Raw genomic sequence first — 24125 nt, forward strand, 5'->3', positions numbered from 1 at the left:
GCACCTGGCATCAGTAGTCAGGGTGCATGCTGAAAATTCTACAGTGTGCACAAGAGTCTCTCAAAGCAAATAACTGCCTAACCCAAAATGTTCACAGTGTGAGTTTGGGTTCCTTTGACTTTTATGTGTTAAGGACACTGGAGTGAGGCAGGAAGCAATTTAGATAATATATATGGAACAGCTCTGATGAAACTCAGAATCTGAGATGAAATACTTGTAATATCTGTCCAATAAGATGAATCCATACAATATTTGTATTTAAATATTTTTATTTTCATTTCACAAAGAAAGCAACAGTGTTTATAGTTAAACATGCCTTTTAGTCAGTGCTGGTCATATGCAGAACAAGTAAAACAACACAATTTGCATATACAATATTACGCATACATACTATTTTCAAAAATTCCCACAAAAGACGGATTAGAATACAAATTTAGAATTCTACCCTTAAACTCAGACTGAAGGAACTGAAGGTCTCTACTGGTGTTAAAAAAAAAAAAAAAAAAAAAGAGGCAATAGCTTTGTAAGTTTCCAAGCAATCAATTTCCAAAGTATTTGCAAAAAAACCTCTTCCTCACAGCCACAGGGAACACTTGGCTTTAATCAAGACAGCAGGCTACAGTTTGTCTCAACATGATTTGCTGATGAATGCAAATGCTCCAATTATGTGGCAATTCTCATTTCATACACACACACACACACACACACACACACTCACACACGTGCACGCACAGTATATTATTGTACTGATGATTTATACAGCCCAACTTCTGGAGCATTTCTTTGAGCTAAGCCATGACCTTTACTTCCTTTGAAGTTCTTCAAATTAAAAACGGTTCAAAAATATCACTAATGACTACCATGACTAACTCCAAAAAGGTGGCCCTTTCTCTTTTATTTATGATCAAAGGTAAATGTGTCATGAATAAACTTTTTCCTCCAGCAGCAGGTATAAGTAACAGCAATGTTACTAGCATAACTATCCAACACATTCCTAAGAGTTTGATATGGTAAATGACATGCCTTTGAGAATTTCTAGGAGCCCTATCTATCTAGGAGCTCAGTGTTTCCTAAATGGATATGGCAAATCTTCCTCATGGAATATGAGTAAAAATGTGAGAACAAGACAAAGCTAAGAGGTAAAGAGGACAGGGAGGTTTTCACACGCACTTTCTTTGATGCAGACAAATGTGTAGTCATAACATTTACCATGTGGTGGAAGAAGAAACAATATGAAATATAAGAATGCTGAGAGCAAACATACAGGCTCCAGTGCATGAAATGCACACAGAATCATAAATCTAATGAGAAGGCAGCATTTGCTTAAACTTGTGAGAGTAACTTCAGATGGCGTCTAACAACAATGAAGGTACTAAAGGCAAAAGAACAAAGGATAGGAATGGTCCAGTTAGAGAGAGCTGGAGAAAGAGATGCAGCCACACAAAAGAGTTCTGGGTAAGAAAGGGCCAATGTGCCCTGCCACATGCGGATGTTCTAAGACACAAAGGGCTTGTCCCTGAAATTCTTTTGGGACCATGTTGTCTGTCAGCCACCAGAGTAACAGTAATCACTCAAATGGTCCATTCTAAGAATCACAATGACTTCTCCTGGGTACATAAGAACATTCAAAAGAACTCTGGAGATAAATCTGAATTTCAGGCCTCACAGACATACCATTCTGGAGGGCTCTTCTGCCTTTCACCATCATAGTTTAAATCAACACCAGAAATGCTGGATCTGATTAGTTTCCACAATGTAGCCATACCTGCGCGTCTTCTCCCATCTTATTTGCTACAAGCCCATTGCCACTGTTACACATGGAGTCCTAGGGGTACACTTTCAGTCAGATACTCAACATGCAGTGAGCCTTTCTCTAGGTGCATGTAAAAAACCTTCAAGGGAATAAATACTAAAGGGAAACAATGAGAGCAAGGGAGAAAATTAAATATGTATGCATAATATTTGTATCCTTAAAGAACCACAAATCAACTGTACTACCTACTACTAAGTGTGGAGATATGCAAGAAATGATGTGCTCTGTCATCTTATGAAACTAATTTTCATTATGTTCTTTATTGTTAGGCAAAGGGCAGAACACAAAATGAAATAAAGAAATGAAGCTTTTTATTAAGAAAAGTCTACTATCAAAAATATAAATCCAAAACAAGTAAATAACACACAGCTGCTTTACTCACTACTGCCAATACCGGCATACAGGGAAGGGTAGAATGGAAGATATGTCATACACCGACCCTCAGTTTTGATTAGGTACCCATCTATCTATCTATCCATGTAAAGGACTACGGCCTAATCAGTACCGTGAAAAAATATATTTTAAAATCATGCACCCATCCCTTTCCCCTAACTACTACCCACCTAAGCAATCCCATTCCCACCCCCTAAAAAAAAAAAGTTATAAAATTATTGCCTCTGTAGGCAATGAGGGAAAGGGAGCAGGGGAGAGTTATCATACCTCTGGACCTCAATGTTGCATTATCTATCTACAAATCCCAGCAAGGAACTGGTGCTATGTGGAAGAATAGATAGAATATAGCAATATTATATATACATTAAAAATATATAAACACCCACACCCCCACAAAGCAAACAAAAGATAAGCAAATAAAACATCTAGTCTACCACTGCCCACCAGGCAGTGAGGGATAGGGACTGTGGAGAATTTTCATAGAATCAATCTCAGTGTTCATTAAGTACATAGTAAAAATAGTCGCACCAAGGACCACGTTCAAAATGAAGTTAACACCACAAGGCATTTACAATCATATATACATATATATCATATGGTTACCTTTTTCTCTAACAAGCTATGTTATAAGCAACGGACAAAACAAGAACTCAAGCCTTATAGTACATATACACTACTGCAATATGGCACAGGTGACAGAGTGAGGGGCAGATGTTCCGCACTTCTGGGTATAGATATAGACTCTTGGTTTGTTTGGTAACACAAACGCAGACTGAGAGTGAAAAACTGAAATAACCAACAGACTTTTAAATACAGCTAAAAAAGTAAAAACCCAGAACTCTTCCCACTCGACACCCCTATGCCAAAGCTACACAGCTATTCTACAAGCCACTGCCTAGACAGGCAATGAGGGAAGGGAAAGGGGAGATTTTTCATAGAATGAACCTCAATATTCCTTATGTACCTAAGTGTCCACAAATAGATTTAGGTACAAATGAAGTAACAACAAAAAGATTAAAAAATTTATATTTACACTTTAAAGTATATACATACCCCACCCCTCTGGGTGGAAGAGAATTAGAAAATCTATGCTACTCTACAACTATTGCCCACAGAGGCAATGAGGAAAAGGGAAAAGAGGAAGGTTTCATACATCCGGACCTCCACGTCTCATTAGGTACTTATATGCCCATGGAAAGGATTCAGTACCAAATGAAATAACACAGTATAGTAACAAAGTTATTTATATTTATAAAGAATATATTTCTCGCCCTTAGTCCCCACTAAAGCTAAGAGAAAAAACTAAAAAGAAAAACCTAGTCACGGGGATGGAACAGGAACAGGAGGACACTAAATTCAGAGCTCCACAGTTCACCAGGAGAGGCACCCAATGAAATGCAGTGACTAAGAAGCAAGAGCACCTAGGGACACACATAGGAAAAGCAGATGCCAGCTCCTCACCCCAGGAGCAGCTCCAAGTCACTGTCAATGCTACCAGATACTGCATGGCCAACATAAGGAAGAAACCTCTTAGAGAGATCCTAACTTTACTCATACATCCATAGAAAGGACAAGGAAAGCAAGGAAGTAAAAACACAGCAACAACATGTTTATACACTTGGAAAGCATATACTCTGCCCCCAAACTACTTTTTGAGCCTAGCAAAAACCAACCAACCAAACAACAATCACCAGAAACCCAAATCCAACTTTCAAACATTCAAAATACTTTAAGAAGTATTGTACTCAGGCAATAAAGGGAAAGAGGGCACTGCTATACACCTGAACTCCATGGTACATTGGGGATCTTCCACTCTGATCACCCAGTGAATTAAAACAATACAGTAGTAAGAACATATATACAGACGTTAAGTACATTTCCCTCCATCTTCCACTCAGATAGCCAACAGGCTGTAAGAGGTGAGAAGAAGAGGACTGTTCACATGTAGTTTTCCACATTTCATCAGGTATTTTCACATATGTTTGAAGGGCATAGGACCTAATGAATCAGTAATAAAAGGCCATAGCAAGCACTACTCTATTCTCTTCCACACAGTTACTGCCTTAAGAGGCAACAAGAAGGGAAGAGTCTGTCATAGTCACAATGGTAATTAAGTGTCTATGCAAAGAGACAAGTCTAAGTGAAATATAAATGGCATTGCATTTATAACATGTTTGAAAGGATGGGAGACAACCTAAGTTCCTAAGACTAGAACAAAAACAGGTACTAACTACTACTATTCTGTTATTGCCAAACATCTATGTGACCTTGCATGGTTTATGTACATGTCCACAAGAAAAAAGTATAGAGAGCAGCATTAAATAAGTGCCAAGTAGCAGCAAAACTATTTCTACACACTCTAAAAAGAAGCTACCTTGTTCCCCTCTTGAAACCCACATTGTTTCAAAACTTAAAATCAAATTATTCTATAACTCTTGCCTTTATTAGGCAATATGGGAAGAGGAGAGGTTATCAGAGAGCAGTACTTCACTCTTTCATTAACAGGAAAAAATTTATAAAATATAAAAACATCTAAAAATACATTATATGTTTCAAAATATGTATCAATGCCACCCCCACCCCACCCAAAAACCTCTACAAACTTTATAAAGGTCAGTCACTTATTCTACTAGTTACTGACTAACCAGGCAAGCGGGATGGGAAAAGAGTACTTTGTCATACTCTGGGGCCTCCATTTTTCATTTGGTACTTTTTGATATTTTAGATATTTAAGAACAAAATAAAAGAAAACCCCAGCAAAAATATATACCTGAGTTTCAAGAAATACAAACATAAGAAGACAGAATATTACCTAATTCCACATAAACAAAAGTAAGGCAAGGTGAGAAAACCTTCGTTATACCCATGGTCCCAATTCTTGGAGGCCTACGTAAAGCAACCCATTCCTAGATGCAAACTCATTGCACTCCTTGGCAACAGAGGACCCCACCGTGCCATTCGAGGAACCCACAGAATACATGGTCTTATATAAGTGCTCAGCGGATTGGCTGAAGATTATCAGTTCAGGTGCTTTAGATTAAGTAACCATCTTTAAAATCCAATTTAACAACAGACTAACAATCATGCAACAACACAAGACTTAATTTTAGTTTCTTGCTTCCCAATAATCAGCAAGGATTGTTGGGTACCCAGTAAACCTCATGCAGCTGGATTGGTTTTTTTTTTTGTTGTTGTTGTTTTTTAATACCCAGGACTCTTCTGGCAGCTTTTGCTCTAATGGTGGCTAAAATCTCATAAAATAAAAACACATATGGCAAAGAAAATTAAGTAGAACCTGTGATAGCAAGAAAGTCTGTGAACACTCTGAAGCAATGACAAGTACAATGCGACAGAAGAAAGCATAAGCTTCTAGGGTGGGGGCACTGCCACTGCTTTATTATAGGTAACTTCACATTAGCAGAGTAAACCTGTCTCCTCCAATTCCCAGCTTTAATAAACTCTCAGATCTCCAAATCAATGCAAGTCTAGATTTCCAATTCTATCTTTCCTAATAATCAAGATGTACCTTTCCCATTACATTCAAGAACACCCTTTCTCTGTAGTGATCAGAATGCTCATTCAGCTGCTACCCAATGCTGTCAGGTATTTGTGTGTTTATGCCAAAGCACAAGCTGACCCTCCTGCTTCAATCTTTCTTCCTAAAAGTACAGAGAGAAGAACTAAATTTTAGAGGAAGAAATTCTGAATGCTACCAATATACTTCTCAGACTATAAATGCCACCTCCCAGACTTATAGCACTGACTTTGAGTTAGCTAAGAAGCTGCACATAAATGAGCTAACAAAACATGAAAACATGCAGAATTCTGTGGGCAAATTAAGAGGCCTACCAAAATTTTAAAGAAGTCAGGTGAAGGTTATAGGTAAGACTTAAAATATGGCTCCAGCATCCCAGGATCAAGCAGCTACTAATAGCACTGGATCAAGAACTACCTCTTTTTAAGCCTATATCCTTGTAAGGCTTTATTTACAACATGGCACACCACAAACATTCACACTCATACATGGAAAAACAGTATTTTTTAAGACAATATTTGCCGTATGTAGAATTACAAAGACTTTAAGATCAACACCAAGATGGGCAGGTAAATCTCAAGACTGAACTGACCTTGGGAAGTAGCAAAGTTAAACTCTGTTATCAAAGTATAATTTAGTAACACAGCATGGTAAAAAATGAAAAGGGGCAACTAAAACTCACAAGAGTATTTTTCCTTCACTCTAAAAATATAAAATCCTACTAACCTTCAGTATCAACTGAACTGTCATACATTTACCAAAAGCACAAAGGGAATAAAGATCTATAATTACCTATTTCACTAAAATATCAAGATGATTGTATGATTCTCAGGAATAACATCTTTTACTAAAAACAAAAACAAAAACAAAAACAAAAAACCCAAAAAATGTTTAGAAAAGACTAAATTGGGAGCAAACTCTAGGATTAAAGCAGGCTATTTTTCAGCATGTCAGCCATTAAAATTTTATTATATAAAAATATTCTCATAAAATAAACTATAACTTTGTATATAACTCCACATATTCTAACTTTACAACAGCTGAATAAAAAAAAAGTGGCCTTTCTCTGGTCTGACTCTGTGGAGTGTTTTCAGTGTTCACAAATGAGCAATTCCCTTTTATGTACACAGACACTGTTTTCAAACAAATATAGAAGTCTCATGAGTTATTAAGAAGAAAGCTTCTCTCCTAAGAATCAAAGAAACGCAACAATCTAGGAATAAGTCTGCATAGCTCAAAAAATTCAAGTACAGTACTTCTCCTTCAGAAGGAGTGAAAGCGCCCACAGTCTGCTCTGCTCTGGGCTCCCTTCCTCACTCGTCCTCTGCTGGATCCTTGGCCACCCTGTTTAATGAAGTTTGGCCATGATAAATGAAAAAAAAAAAAAAAAAAACTTAACAGTGAAAAAAGAATTCATAGCCCACCATATTTTCAACCTCCTCCTGTTCCATGTTCTCATTGTCCCTTTAAGGTACTATGGTGAACTTCAAAATAAAAAGCTTTAATTTCTTGAAGATCCTATTTAAGAAATGCTTCTAATACACACTGTAACATAAAGTAAAAACCCACACATGGGTATGATTCACAGAGAAGAGTATATGATTTATAAGGTTCAAAAGGCAACTTAAACAAGTTGCATTCTTGGGTGAAAGTAATGACAAAGCCACCAGTGCTCACAGAAATCCTCGCAAGCGTGGAGTACTGTACAGGAGAAAGCCGCCTCCCAAGTGTGGGTGCTCCTCTACAGGAGAAAGTCGATGGAAGGCCTTACCAGGATACAAAGCTGGGGGCATTGGAATTCATGAGTAGAATAATTAATGTTAACTCAGTTCAGAACACTTTCTACCTAGTGCCATAAAGATGAAACAGAAAGTATTAAATAGTTGGAAAACTGAAACTTTGGGCTTGACTGTTCAGCTGTTCAATTTAACAGAATTATGAAAAATTGTTTAAAACCTGGCTATTCTGCAGGAAAAAAATTGGAATTTGGACATAAATCTTTTTAAAGAACCCCCAATCAGGTTTAAAGAACACCTGAGGTCATCTGTCTAGATCTGCACCTTCAATGTCTTTGCTACTATACTCCTCAGGGTAACTACCAAAATCCAGGTGTAACTATTTAACAAGAAGCAGCAAACAACTGACCAATCAGCAACCTACAAATACAGTGGTTCTCACAGCAGACCTTCCTTGGTTGCATTGTAACAGCAACACTATGGACACTAAGAAATAGAACAAAATTTCAAATCTGACTTTTTTCTCCATTTTTGTGTCAGAAAGAAATTATTCATTGTTATTGTAGATGGTTGACATACAGGTGAATATAATTATGTAATAAATAACTACTGCCTAAAGACATCTCAGAAGAGATATGAAAAATACAATTGGGCCCTGAGCTAACTAGAACTTCTAACAGTGCAAACCACTCAGCAGCAGGCCGGCCTTCATTCAATTTTGCGAAAGCAGCAGAGCCGTGGGCAGCAGAGCATCAGCTGTGAGTGCTACAGCCACTGTGTCAGAGTTTGCAGATTCCTGGCCATCCACTGGATATTCAGCTGAATCACTTCCAAAGCTTCCTGAACACACCGAAGCTGCAAGGTTGCCTCTGACTGGTTTTCAAAGAATGCCTGGACCTGCAAGTTCCACAGAGAAGTATTTTAAACAAAGAAAGGCTGAGGCTCCCTGGTTGGCCACTGGAAATAAGTTTTTTTTTCTTTTCGGTTTTTCGAGACAGGGTTTCTCTGTGTAGCCCTGGCTGTCCTGGAACTCACTCTGTAGATCAGGCTGGCCTGGAACTCAGAAATCCACCTGCCTCTGTCCCCCAAGTGCTGGGATTAAAGGTGTGCGCCACCACTGCCTGGCTGGAAATAAGTTTTAACTGTGTGATGGTGGCTCAAAGGTCTGACAGCTAGGAAATAGGGGAATATGGTGACATATAGGAGCAGCCCTGTATTTTCACACCCAAGGTATTTGCCTCAACCAAGTGTAGTAAAATCTGAAGTGATCTTAAAACCAAAGCAACCGTTTCTTCCCTGCTGGTGCCTCTACTATGTCTATATGTCTCCTTCTCTAATTAGTCCTTAAAATAGAAAAAGAACGCTGAAGAAAAACAAGTCAATATATTAGGCTTGATAAATAAATTCACATTTTTGAATGATATTCCTCAAAATAATTTTACTACTACTTAAATTATTTGTATTGAGGAGACAGCAAGTAGTGCTGAATGGAATCAGAACTTCATCCCCTTGCTATACCCACAATCATTTAAAATTAATCTCAGTGCGGGGTCATTAGAATTGGTGAAGGAAGACAGAAGGGACTAGAATTAGCGCGAAAAGCCTCCATGTCATGTCATCAGAGGAGCCTTCCATTTTCCCTGCCAGCACTTGTACAACCAACCTCAGATAAATGTGTCTTCGTTGAAAATAAGTGAGTAGATCCAGCAACAATACTTTGTATGGTATAGGAGCCCAGATGGAACCTGAAGAAACACAAGCATAAGAGAGAACACTGAAGCAGCTGCTGACACCCAAAGCACTTTCCAAGACTGTGAAGGAAAGCTTTCATGCACAGGCACAGTAGGGTCTTCCTTTTGGAAATGCAGTCCAGAAGCTGGGGCGTCTTCACACACCGATCCTGGGCAGGAAAGGAGGTAGGGACTGGGGATATTCTGACAGAATTTTAACTTGGTTCTCAAAACTTACCTATACCCAGAAAAATCACTATTGCTTTAAGAGAAGAAGAAAATACCTATATGCGCTACCTAGCTGATGCCTTGGCAATCAGGAAATATTTTTAATATATAACTAGACAAATATTCTGAAATAGTCCATGCCAGGTTAGGATGACTAGCTTACCAGATGTACCTGGCCTAGATCAGCATTTCAATGGAACACCACTGCTAAGTGCTGTGATGCTTATAAACACAAATATCAAAGAGAAAGCTGTTGCCTAAGAAGTTCTTCACCGTTTAGAATGAATCATAACCCCAAGGAGCCAGCAAGGCACTAGGAACATTTTGCAAACACATAGCCTGAGAACATGAAAGTCAGTCATTCCCCAAGAAACTTACTTATGTACAAGCTTATTCCAGTTTTCTTTAACAAAATCCCAAGCCAGCAAATGTCCAGGAAAATGTCTGCCCACTGTTCTAATGATAAGTGACAACTTCTGTGTTCGGATGATATCACCATCAAGGCTACTTTTCATTAACCTGAAGAAGAAAACAGATTTAGTCTTCAAAATAATTGTGTTTGAAGTGATGATCAAACTTAGATTAGCGTCGGGTTCCAATGTGCACCTTTTTATCAAATCAAGGTAAATCAGGTTGGACTAGGCTTAGTATACAAGTTAAAACTTGTTTGATTATTTTACTAGTCATGATATACACATTCATGTTTTGGCACATAGTGATTTACGATATATAAAGGAAAAACTGCAACTTACTACAATTTTGGGAACATTTTCTGTTTTTTTTTTTTTTTTCAAGTCAGGAATACTCAGCCTACTGGACACAAACACACAGACCTGTAGTAATTCTACTAAAAGACAAATAAAAATAGGACAACGTGAAGGGTCTTAAGAAATATTTCCCACTTTACTTTCTATGTTCAGGTGCTATATATTTATAATGAAAAGTTATAGTATATTGTGCTAAGGTCAAAGGCTACCCACTGCTTTAAAGATAATGCTTACTAGAGGTGAGCTGCATGTTGTCCACTGACCAGTCAGGCCATGGCTCTGCCTGGCTTCCTGAGGAGGCCTGCTGAGCCCCAGGAACATCCAGGTTAGACCTCTCCTCACCTGTCCTTGCCTGCCAGGTCCACCTGGGGCAGTCAGCAGAGGTGAACTGTGAGATGTCCCTGACCTTCACTGTTTGGCTCATAGCTCGGCCTGCAGAGCCCCAGGCCCATTCAGGTCCACCTGGGGGCACAGCCAGCAGAGGTGAGCATCATGCTATTCCCTGAGCTGCACTGTCCCACAGCTCTGCATGTCTCAGAGACATGCAGAGACATTCTGCTGGAATCCGGACTATTCAGCCAACACCAGGGGCAATCAGATGGCTAAAGGCCAGGGTAATAACACAATCAGTAAGACCCAGAGCAATATGGCACCACCGGAGCCCAGCTATCCTACTACAGCAAGCCCTGGATATCTTAACATAACCAAAGCACAAGAAAATGACCTTAAATAAACAAATCCCTTAAAGAAATGCAGGAAAATAGAATCAAGCAGGTTAAGGACAGGAATATATCTGTTGAAGGCCTGAAAATGGAAACAGAATAAAGAAAACACAAACTGAGGGAATCCTGGAAATGGAAAACTTAGGGAAGAGAGCAGAAACTACAGATGTAAGCATCACCAACAGAATACAAGGGATGGAAGAGAGAATCTCAGGCGTAGAAGATACCATAGAAGAAACTGATACATTAATCAAAGAAAACATTCAATTCTAAAAAGTTCATGACACAAAACATCCAGGAAATTTGGGATACCATAAAAAGGCCTAACTTAAGAATAATAGGAATAGAAGATGGTGAAGAGGCCCAGCTCCAAGGCCCAGAAAATATTTTTAACAAAATCATACAAAAAAAAAAATTCCCCAACCTAAAGAACAATAGGTCTATAAATATACAAGAAACTTACAGAACACCAAATAGATTGGACCAGAAAAGAAAATCTCCTACCACATAATAACTAAAACACTAAATGTACAGAATAATGAAAGAATGTTAAAAGCTGCAAGGGAAAAAAAAGCCGAGTAACATAGAAAGGCAGACCTATTCAGAATTATACCTGACTTCTCAACAGAAACTCTGAATGCCAGACTCTAAGACACCACAGATATCAACCCAGATTTCTATATCCAACAAAACTTTCAATCACCATAGATAAATAAAACAAGATGTTCCATAACAAAAGCAAATTTAAACAATATCTACCCACAAAAACAATCCTACAAAAGATACTAGAAGGAAAACTCCAATCCAAGGAAATAGATAATCCCACATCAACAAAAACAAAAAAGCAAAAATGCACACATACATGCATTAGTGTGTGCACCCCCCCCCACAGACACACAAAATTACCACCAACATCAAAATAACAGGAATTACCAGTTATTGGTCATTAATACCTCAACATCAATGGACTCAATGGACTCAAGTCCTCAATAAAAAAGACCAGGCTAACAGAATGGATATGGAAACAGGATGTAGATAGAAAGAAAGAACCACATGATCATGTCATTAGATGTTAAAAATTCTGTGACAAAATCTAAAACCCTTCAATTTAAAGTCTTGGAAAGATCAGAGATATAAGGTACACATCTAAAAACAATAAAGGCAATAATAGCAAGCCAATAACTAACATCAAATTAAATGGAAAGAAACTTAAAGCAATTCCACTAAAATAAGGGACAAGACAAGGCTGTCCACTGTCTCCATATTTATTTAATATAGTACTTGAAGTTATAGCTAGAGCAGCAAGACAACTGAAGGCGATCAAGGGGATATAAGTTTTAATGGAAGAAGTCAAAGAAGTCAAAGTATCCCTATTTGCAAATGATATGATAGTATATATAAGTGACCCTAAAAATTCAATCAGAGAATTTCAGTAGATAAACACCTTCAGCAAACTGGCTAGATACAAAATTAACTCAAAAAAAAAAAATCAGTAGCCCTCATTTATACGAATAAGAATAGGGCTGAGAAAGAAATTAGGGAAACAACACCCTTCACAATAGCCATAAATAATATGATTGGTGTAACTGTACCAAGCGAGTGAAAGACCTGTATGACAAGAACTTCAAGTTCCTGAGGAAAGATACTGAAGAAGGTATTATAAGATCAAAAGATCTCCCATGCTCATGGATTGGTAGGATTAACAGTAAAAATGGCCATCTTGCCAAAAGCAATCTACAGATTCAATGCAATCCTCATCAAAATTCCAACAGATTCTTTACAGAACTGAAAAGAACAATTCTCAACTTTATGTGGAAAACAAAAAAACCTCAGGATACCTGAAACAATCCTATATAATAAAAGAACTTCTGGAGGTATCGCCATCCCTGATTTCAAGTTGTACTAGAGAGCCATAGTAATAAAAACACATGGTATTGGCATAAAAACAAGACCAGTTGATCAATAGAATAGAATCAAAGACCCCAAATATACCCACACACTTATGTACACTTTAGTTTTGACAAAGAAGCCAAAACCATACAATGGAAAAAAGAAAGCATCTTTCAAAACACAAATGGTGCTGATCTAGCTAGATTTCTGTTAAGTAGAAAAATGTAAACAGACCCATACCTATCACCTGAAGCAAACTCAAGGCCAAGTAGATCAAAGATCTCAACAGAAAACCAGACACACTAAATCAAATAGGAGAGAAAGTAGGGAACTGCCTTGAACATATTGGTACAGGAGACAAATTCTCAAACAGAACACTAATAGCTCAGGCACTAAGATCAACAATTAATAGATGGGGCCTAAGGACACTGAAAAGCTTCCATAACAAAACGGATACCACCAATAGGACAAAACAGCAGCCTACACAATAGAAAAAGATCTTCACCAACCCCACCTCTGACAGAGTACTAATATCCAAACTATATAAAGAACTCAATAAATCAGATACCAACAAACCAAATAACCCAATTAAAAAATGGAGTACAAAGCTAAACAGAGAAATCTCAACAGAAGAATATCTAAAGAGAGAGAAGCTCTGAAAGAAATGTTCAACATTCTTAGTCATTAGGGAAATACAGATCAAAATGACTCTGAGATTCCATCTTACACATGTCAGAATGGCTAACATGTGTAAAACTCAGTAACACCAGATGTTAGCAAGGATGTAGAGCAAGGGGAACACTCCTCCATTGTTGATAAGAGTGCAAACTTGTACAACCACTTTGGAAATCAATTTGGCATTTCCTCAGAAAATTGGGAATAGTTTTACCTCAGGACCCAGCTATACCACTCCTGGTTATATACAAAAGAAACTCCAACATGTAACAAGGGCACTTGCTCAACTATGTTCAGAGCAGATTTGTTTGTAGTAGCCAGAAGCTGGAAATAAGATAGATGTCCCTCATCAGAAGAATGGATACAGAAAATGTGGTACATTTACACAATGAACTACTACTCAGCTATTAAAAACAATGACATCATGAAATTTGCAGGCAAATGGATGGAACTAGACATATCATCCTGAGTGAGGTAACTCAGATCCATAAAGACAGGCACAGTGTGCACTCACTTATAAGTAGATATTAGCCATAAAGTACAGGATAACCATGCCACAATCCATATACCCAAAGAAGCTAAGTAACCAGTAGGGCCCATGGGAGAATGGTTGAGTCTTACTCAGGATGGGGAAAAAAAATAGACAATGGAGTCAGATGGAAGGAGGGGAGTAGGTGGGAGATGGGGTAGGGAGGGGTCAGAAGTGGAAAAAAATAAAGAGGAAAAAAAAGGTAATGCTTATTTACCAACTATCATTTAGAAAGTGGGTCTGGGCAGGGCCCAAGGATGTCTCTGGGAGACTGTTAGGATTTAGCTGAGCAAATTTATGTTACAGAAGCAACAGGCTAAGATGCTCCCTCTACCCTCTGTATGGTTTTCAGTGCCCTAAGTTACATGCAGCTTTGAATTTCTTCTGGTCACTTGAATCTTTCCTCTGCCTCTTCCTATTCTCTATCAGGTCTTACTGCCTTTTTTCATCCACAAGCAGCTCCTGTTTCTAGGCCACACAGTTGGGCATTAAGATGTATAAGCAATAAATTCATAGGAAGATGGAATATATACACTTCTATAGTTGTTCTGAAGTGTTTGTATTTTCAGAGTGACAGACCAAACAGATCAATATCTAGTACCAGCAGAATTTAGAACATCATGCCAAGGGAGGACATTTCCCAGCAGGGCACATGTGGAGTTTGTGATTACTAACATTTTCACATCTCTCAAACCAAGTATATTCTGTACATCTGCTAAGGTTCAGTCCCCAAGAGGAAGTCCAGCTCATGGAAACCCCTCACTATAATGTCCAAGTCAGGAGGGAGTCAGAGTGAGAACTGAAGAGAAAATGGCCCCCTGCTCTAAACAGCAAAGTGCTTTTATCTTTTTTTTTTTCCTATCATGTTCTTTGAGTGGTTCCATACCAGTAAAGTTTATGTACATCCTCTGAGCTGGCAAGAGCTTCAAGTATTTTATTCTTTTCTGCTTCAGAGCCCATGGAGGAATACATGCTAAAGAGGAACAACCAGCCTTTCTCGGTTCTTGCTCCAACTTTGAACACAGTGATCATGACATCAGTAGGCAGGCTATAAGAGAGGTAACGAAGCATGAGAACAACAAGGAAAAATATCTGACTACAAAGGCAAGGAGTTGACTGGTTCAGATTAAATAATAATTGTAAATTTCATACAATCTAAAGTTAATTCAATGATGCTAAGTTTCATGGTATAAATCAGTAAATGTACATTTGGGAGGCAGAGTGTAAGAAGGGGATGAAACATAGCCAACTGCCTTTATTAAGCTCTCAGAGCCAGGAAAGGTTTCGGACCATTATTAAAATGTCCCATCTCAATTTTCCAGATGATATTTTAATCATTGTACTAATATTCTCAATAAAGAGCCTGGAAAGAATTAATTACATTCAAGAGCATTTCTCCTAACTGCTTCTTCACCAGTCATTTCATATCTAAATTAAAGGAGACCTCTCTCATTCTCTGAGAAATATCAAAAACCCAAAAAGTTGGGGTCATGGAGTTTTAGCTCCACCATTTAAAGTACTTGCCACACAAGCATGCAGACCAGAGCTCAACAACTACCCACCCAGTTCCATGTGTACAACAGAGCTGAGTATGGGGGCATATACTTGTGATCCAGTGCTGAGGATATGGAGATAGGTGGATAGAGGCCAGTGGTAGAGCCCTTGTCCAGCAAGTATGAGACCCTGAGTTGGATCCTCAGAACCATAGGTGGAAAGACTTTTAAATACAAACAACCAAAGCAGAAAACTAGGCCAAGTATGAGCCTGCTTGTTTTAACTCACTCAGGAGGCAGAGATAGGCCAAGCAGGGCTATCCAGTTAGACCCATCTCCAAACTAAACCCACCAGGCAAAACCAGAAAACATGTGTTGGCAAGGATGGAAAAAAAAAAAACAAACTTGGAATGTTTCTCTGTTGGTGGAAACAAAATCACACAATTACTATGAGAAACATGCTATCATGAAAGTTCTTTAAAAATTAAAAATTAAAAATGGAATGCTAGGGAAAATAGTTCAATCATAAAGAGTTTGCTAAGCAAGCATGAGTACTTGAGTCTGATCTCCAGAACCCACATAATAAAGTTAAGGAGATGGTATGCATATGAAATACCAACATTCAGGAAACAGAAACAGGCAAATCCCAGAGGCTCTCTAGCCAGCCACTCTTGACTAGTTAGTGAGCATCATTGTTTCTGAGGATTGACATTAGAGATTGTTTTCTAATATCCATACACATGTGTACTTACACAATCACATATACAGATATATGATAAAACAAATATTAAATTATCTATAATACAGCAATACCACTTTCAGGTATATTTCAAAAGAATTTATATCAGATCTACAAGAGCTAAAAATTATATGCTTAAATTCACGGCAGTAATATTTACAAGAAGCAGAAGTAGTTCAAAGGTCATAAAAATATATTAAATAGGGCAAGTGTATACAGTGGGATATCATTCCTTTAGGAAGTAATGGGAAGACCCATTCAAGTAGATGTGCATTTCACCTTTGAGTTCCATTTGATGCCATCCAATTGTCAAACAGCTTTGTGGCTACAGTGGTACAGTTCTCTAGGCTGTGGGCACAGGCAAATTCCAACAAAGCTGAGCGAAGCTCTCGCATGGATGGTGTGCCTTCATCTGTCCAAGTCTGCTGCTGGATTTGGTTCTGGAGCAATTTATGCACTCTGTCCTACAGACATTAAATATGATTGATTAAAATTGTATTGATAATAATTTAATCAACCAGGAGATAAGGACCACTACATATATTTTCTCCAGTAAGGGAAAAAGACATACATATTACTTATTAAATGTTAACTGACACATAAAACCCAAATTTAATTGGAATGAAATTCTCCAATAATAAAGCTACAAGTAGGACTTAGAATGATACAGTTCAATTCAGAAGGAGTTTTCCCCCATTCCCTGATTTAATTATATACAGCTCAGGCTGGCCTTGACTATACAATTCTCTTGCTCACATTATAGACATATGATAAAATATACTTCTTTTGATAAAATATACTTCTTTACCAATGGTTTAATGTTAAATAGTTCTGAATCCATTATTAAAAGTATATTAAACATACCACCTAAATTTAGGTCATTAGCAAATTAACCTATCAAAATTAAAGAGAAAATGGCATCTGCAGGGAATAGTATAGTTTACTTATTCCATTTTTAATGTAAAAAATTCAAAGCTATAGAAAAATGCAAAAATAGATGTATAGTATACATCCATGTTATTTATCTAGATTTATCAGTTTCTAATTCTTCATTTTTATGCATGTAAAACATATATACTTTCTTATTTTAGCTAAATTGTTTGTAAATTATAGACATTATGAAATTTCATTTATATATCCCTAGTCTGTATAAGATCAAAACACCCTGTTATACTCCAGAAAATGGACAATTATTCAATACTATCACCTGCTGTCCTAACCAATGCATTGTTATAGTTACTTCTGAATGAAAGGACATTATGAAATATATGTGTATTTTCATCTTTTCCTCTGAAGAAACATAAAAGCTATTCACAGTATGTGGAAGTCCTTCCATGTTATAAGTTATTATGTACCAGGGAGGGAGAAGATACACAAAATTTAACAAGACTGTAAGAAGTTTGCACTCAGGAAATCCCAGTGGGAAAAAACTCTGATATAAAATGCTATTTTTTTTTTTTTTTTTGGTAAGGAATATATCTTCAAGCTATACACAAGATGGGTCAAATTAAAAAACACAAACAAAAACCCTACAGGTGTCCTCTCTGCAGGATCTTAGCACCAGCAAGTTTCTCCTTGACAGTTACTTCTTTTTTTTTTTTTTCACATATTCTTTTTACTCAAGGTTTACTCACAGGCAGTATTTAAAGTCAGGCTTTTTAAATTAAAGGCCTAAACTACAAAATTTTGTAAATATGATACTGGCAAAGAATGAGCACCTGTATAATTTAAACCCTCATTATCCCAGAGCCCTTTACTCACCTATGCTGACTACTTTTATGTCAACTTGACACAAGCTCTAGTCATCTGAAAGGAGGGAACCTCAAATGAGAAATTGTCTCTGTAAGATCTGGCTGTAGGCTGGCTGGTACGGCATTTTCTTAATTAGTGATAAAGGAGGGCCCAGCTCATTGTGAGTAGCTAACTGGTTCTATGCTATAAGAGGCTGAGCAAGCCTTGAGGAGCAAGCCAGTAAGCAGCACTCCTTGGCTTCTGCTTCCAGGTTCTTGTACTATTTGAGTTTCTGATTTTCTTCAATGATGGCCTATTACTTGGAAGTGTACATGAAAAAACCTTTTCTCCCCAAGTTGCTCTTGGTTGTGGTGTTTCATCACAGCAACATAAAAACACAAACGCTAACTAAGACACTACTTTATCCTAATAATAAAGCATCACAGATGAGTTATGAAAAAACCCTTCAAACTCCAAACTTCCACAATTTAAGTTCTTTTGAAGTATTATGTTCTGCTTAAAAATCACTGTCCATCCCTAAAACCAAAAAGAACTAGTATAAGAAGCTCTCAAATCTTGTGATAACACATCAACTTGCCTCTGTTTGTTTAAAGGCAATAAAATAAAGAGCAGACACCTTGTTGAGTGTGTGAGGTGGTAGAGATTGAGAGCTACTGGGTAAACGTGGAATCAAAACATAGTCGCTATGCTGGCTGTCATTTGCAGGACATTCCACGGGGCTCACTTGGCTGTGTTGTACCTGCTATCTGAAACTGACCCATTTAGATAGCATCAAGATAGCACGATCTCTGATTGTAGACACAGCCCCTAAGCCTGATGTTTTTGTCCCAAATGAATGGAGAGTAAAACAAAAAAAATTAAAAGTACTTATAATAATAAAATAAAATAAAAAAACCCAATGTATGGGAAAGTTAACAGCTTGGAATCCTATTTTCAGAAATCTTAGTGGAGAGCCACAGCACCCCAATAGAAATGGTATTGTGACACAATGGAGCAGAGAAAGCCTGGCACTTGAAGATGCTTAGAATAAGCTCTGAGCACTCACACCCTACAATCAGAGGGCATGGTTTTGCTAGTCTCCTTACACCAAATGACTAATAGAGAATCTCAAAATATGTTAAGTATATTTGAAGGTATGATAAATATTTTACAAAGAAAACTCTGTTTTCATAAAAATCCTGCTGTTTTAAATGTGACCATTTAAATAAAGGATTCAAGTTATGTCTTCAATATTATTTATATTAGTAGGAGCATAGCAGGTGCCTCGAGTTGCCTTTTCCTCTTATAAAATAAAATGAAATATACTTTTCATATTGTTTCTAAATTAATCTCTTTTGAAGTTAAGAATATTAAATAACTAACACTAATTTTATACAGAATGGCAAGAAGAGAAAGGGCATAAAGAGATTTGTCATATAAGATACCAACACTGTATGTGCAATAAAATGCAGCAACAGCAACAAACTTATTTTAAAAATAAAACAGAAAAAGATCCTGATACTGTGCTATATATTACATTTTGATTTACTGCTTTAATTTTATACCAATACACTCAGGAAAGTCCTTTCTTAAGTTAACAAAGTTTCTTAAAAGAAAACTGTCAGTTTTATTGCAAAGGTTCATCCTACCAATGCTTCATATGTAAAAGAATGACAGACTTGTAAGTTATAAAACAGGAATATGACTAAAACCAGACAATAACTTCAGATGTGAACAATTAAACACAATTTGAATATACCTACAGGCTCTACCCACCAAACCATGGTATATTTCACAAATGATGTATACATCATGCATAGTTTTCATAACAAAATAAATGTTTTTTGGTTATAATGATAAAAATACTAATCAAAAACCAATATCAAATACCAATACACTTGAATATTGGATTCAAGGGCTTGGAAATGCCTGCCATCCTACTTCCTAAGTGGTTTCACTGTTTGATAGTTTTGATGCTACCAAAAATCCCCTAAAATTAAAACTAGGATTTTAATATTTTTAATATTTTTCTCTTTACAAATTAAGTCAAGTGTAGGTCCATGTTCCATCCTGCTACCAGGAACAGAGGCTGGGGAGATGAATTGTGGGGAGCTTTACAGCACTTATCTTAATGCCACTTATCCCAATGCTGCAGCGGGCAGGAGCTGGGCTTCAGGAAACAGTTAAGACACTGTTCTGGGGTGAGATGCTAGAAAGCTGAAGCTGGCATTCCCTAACTTCTGGGCATCTAGTCACAGCTAGAAAAGCACACAAATAAGTCGAGCACAGAAAAGTTGGGAATGAAGTGTCAGGGTCCACAGGATAGTGACAAAGCTGGGATGGGCCCTCCCAAACTCCCGTACATTCAGGGACATTCAGGCCCCACTGAGTCATAAGGAGCTGAGAGCAGAGTTGGCACTGAGGATAGAGACTAGCCTGGGCCCAGGGGGGATGGTAGCTCCAGCCTGGCACATCAGTGAAAGCCCTTAACTTGGCTGTGGTTGTGACTGGGAGCACAGAGAAGCCTTCTATGGGAGAATTAAGCTTCTCTGTAGGCAAAGGCCTGCTCCATGCTCCCCTTGGTGGTTCTGGATGAAAGAGAAAGCCCTTGGTTCCAAACTGCTTATTGGTTGTTCATTGTGGAAAATGGACACATTTGTGGAAAATGGATGCATACTGTACCAACTTCTCAGAGTGGACCCAAAATTAAATACCTTTTGCAGGGAGGAATGTCCAGGAAGGGGAGCTTATTGGCTAAACACTCAGATCCTTTAGGTACCTCATTAGCATTTATGTGGGAAGTGTGGCACATGCTCCAGGCCAGGATTTGTTTTTTACCCCAGGCCAGGAATTTGGCAGGGAGCAGGGAGATGCCTACTGTCTCGGGTGTGCATCTACCCAGTTTCTGGCCATGGTTTACCATCCCACAGCCAAGTTGGTATTTAACAAAATACATAAGGAGTTATAGCACTAAAGGGTCCAAGTCTTAGAAACAGATACTAAGCCTCTCATCCTTGCCCTTACTCACCAGTCCCTCAGATCTTAACTCTATAGTAGGTTCCAAACAAATACCTGAAACCACAGAGGATGAAGACAACAGGAGATGGGTTATTTGAACACCAACAGGAAAACACTCCAAAGAACCAATTTGTTATTTCAACAAAGGGATAGCTTGAGATAATTACCAAATGCTTCCTAAGACTAATCTTAAACAGAGAAAGGCACATGGACGAAGGGCTTCTGCTACCATGAAACTAACTAGCTAGACAGCTTCAGAACAGGCAGACCTTCTCCCTTCTTTTAGGGTATTTTTAAAGCCCCTCAAATCAGTGTCCTTCAAGACTGATGAAAACGAGTGATGTGTATTAGTCTTGTCTACTACTATTGACACTACAGTGAATAGTGTACTTCCCCCCAATTTATATATCCTTAATTGGGCACTGTCTCTGTAGACATAATCAAGTGAAAGTGAAGTTATGCAGGGTTACTATGAGCTCTAAACTAAGGGTTGATACAACAATGACAACTGGCAAATTTGGGCACAGAACCAGACAGTATAGTGCCTTGTCAACAGAGATAGGACAGGAGTGACATGAATTTAAGGAAGGAATGCCAAGGCTTACTAGAATTCTCCTGAAACTAAGGAAAATGTAGGTAGTAGATTATTCTTTACAAGATACTCTACACTGCCAACACTTTGACTTAGCCTTCTAGCCTCCAGGGGCATAATAAAGTTTCTGGTATTTTTGTACAACAAGTATGTGGCAATACATTAAGTTATCCTAGGTAACCAATGTAAACCTTAATTGTTGAAGTGTCAAAAGTAACAGTTGTTAAGATTAAGTGACTGGTCTAAAGAGAAGGGAGGTCTAATACTAGGACTGCTTGAGAGCTCCTCAGTCGCTGCTACCTATTAGCATTGCTACATGGAGAGTAGTCAGCAGCAACTACTAAGTGTGATGGTTACAGTACAAACATGCTGCATTTTACAAAGAGCACTAGCAAATTAATAGGAACTCTCCTTTGTGTATTTCTTTTTTTTTAAATTATTTTATTTATTTTATGTGTATGAATACACTGTAGCTGTACAGATGGCTGTGAGCTATCATGTGTGTGGCTGCTGGGAATTGAACTCAGGACCTCTGCCTGCCCCAATTGCTCCACCCCGCTCGCTCCAGACTGCAGCTGTCTTCAGATGCACCAGAAGAGGGCGTCAGATCTCACTACAGGTGGTTGAGAGCCACCATGTGGTTGCTGGGATCCGAACTCAGGACCTTGGAAAGAGCAGTCAGTGCTCTTACCCGCTGAGCCATCTCACCAGCCCAGGAACTTTCCTTTTTAAATGACTCTATTTTAATGTTGTATAAAAACAAAAGAGGGTCCCCAGGGACATTTTCTTTTTAGATGGCTCTTTTGAACAGCACACAAATGTCTATATTTTGATATTTAAAGAATACTATTTTCATATAAAAGCTTCATCAACTTTTCATGGTAAATAATGGCATTTTGATCCAGAATAGATATTTTACAACCAGTAAAATAAAGAAATTGGAATTTAACTGCTTTTGTTTGTTTGTTTGTTTGTTTTTTGAGACAAGTTTTCTTTGTCTAGCCTTGGCTGTCCTGGAACTCACTCTGTAGACCAGGCTGGCCTCAAACTCAGAACTCCCTCTGCCTCCCAAATGCGGGACTAAAGGTATGCGCCACCATTGCCTGGCTTAACTGCTTTTTTTAAAAAGAGAAAGTAATGTTAAAAGCTGAAGAACTGTGAATAACAGTATTAAAGGTAGGCCATAAGAGAACCTGAAGAGAGGAAGACTTACCACCAATCTTGAGGATAGGTCCATGTGTCCCAGTTTTTCCAGGAGATTATAGATAAGGTCTGTCTGGAACAGGGCTTCAGTGATGGGTGCAGTGTGGGTCTCAGTTTTAAGATAGTCAATCAAATCAAATGCTTTCCGGAGAGGTACTTTGCCAAGGCTATAGAATAAGTAAATATGAAGTATAAATCTACTGAGATACACATAACTTCATGGAAGAAAACTATAGTGAGGAGTAAGTTCTGTAGACAAGAAACAGGTTTATAGTAGCATCAGACGAAGTTAAATTCAAGTAAATATATTTAAGTGGCTCACAGGTCAAGCTGCATTTTAATAGAAAGATACACAATAGTTCATTTTTGGATTCAGAAGTCATCTATTATTTGGCACTGACTAAGTAGAAGCATTACACTGTATTGGAAAAGATGACTGCTATTAATTTTATTTACTAATTATTTCTATTTACCACAAGATTGGGGATAGCATACCCCCTATCTAAATAGTATCTGATTCGGAATAGCTGAATCAGAAAACAGACAACCCTTTTTCTTGCTGTAAACTCAGTTTGCCAAACTGTAAACTATTTATTAGTAAACTCTATTGTGAGTTTACAGTGAATACTCAGCAGTTAGGCTGCGTAGGGTGTTACATGCCTTTAATCTCAACACTGAAGGGGAACAGAAGTGGGTCTCTGAATCTGAATCCAGTCTGATGCAGTCTGTGCAGGGCTACACAATGACACCCTGTCTCAAACAAACAAACAAATTAACTAACTAACTAACTAGGCAGTTTGTAAAAGTCATAGCAGTAGTGGTTGAAAGGACATAACTAGGCTACTTCATATTTAAAACACAAGTCAAAATTTGGAAAGTAATAATGATGAATATTCTTTGTGTTTCTAGGTCTGGAGTCAATCTAAAATTGTAAACTCTTCAGAAAACACTTCTACAAAAGATCACTGCCATTTCCTGGCTATCATGTATATGGTGGTCAGCGAGGGAACCCACACCTGTATAAAGGAGGCTCCAGTCACTAGAGATGCTACTCAACCAATAGGTTAGCACTAAGCTTTAGGCAGAAGCCAACTGCTTCATGAAGAGAATTCTTTCATAAAATAATGTGAAGCTTGAAGAACAAAATATGAATCCTACTTGTTGGTATCTATTCTTGAGTGGATCCTGTTTTATGCTATTTATTCAATGTGCTTATAGCTGATGTTTCTAACACATTATAAAATCTGAGAGCAGTGAACATGCTTAACATTTTCCAAATCTTCTAAAACTCAATTTGTTCTTTCAACTTGTTCTCTGACTTGTTCTTTACT

The 24125-nt window shown here is 37.8% G+C and overlaps 1 protein-coding gene across 1 annotated transcript in view; it reads right to left on the minus strand.

Moving 5' to 3' along the window:
• Positions 1-251: 251 nt before the first annotated feature.
• Lnpep (leucyl and cystinyl aminopeptidase) overlaps positions 252-24125 on the minus strand; it is a 97712-nt gene continuing 73838 nt past the window's right edge. The window contains exons 13-18 of the mRNA XM_031354419.1: positions 22805-22961; positions 16530-16714; positions 14905-15066; positions 9814-9954; positions 9141-9222; positions 252-8374 (exon numbers count right to left, since the gene is read on the minus strand). Coding sequence (XP_031210279.1) covers positions 8243-8374; positions 9141-9222; positions 9814-9954; positions 14905-15066; positions 16530-16714; positions 22805-22961 — 859 coding nt within the window. The 3' untranslated portion in view covers positions 252-8242. The remainder of the gene's footprint in view (positions 8375-9140; positions 9223-9813; positions 9955-14904; positions 15067-16529; positions 16715-22804; positions 22962-24125) is intronic.

The sequence above is a fragment of the Mastomys coucha genome, unplaced genomic scaffold (assembly GCF_008632895.1).
Source record: "Mastomys coucha isolate ucsf_1 unplaced genomic scaffold, UCSF_Mcou_1 pScaffold5, whole genome shotgun sequence".
NCBI lineage: Eukaryota > Metazoa > Chordata > Mammalia > Rodentia > Muridae > Mastomys > Mastomys coucha.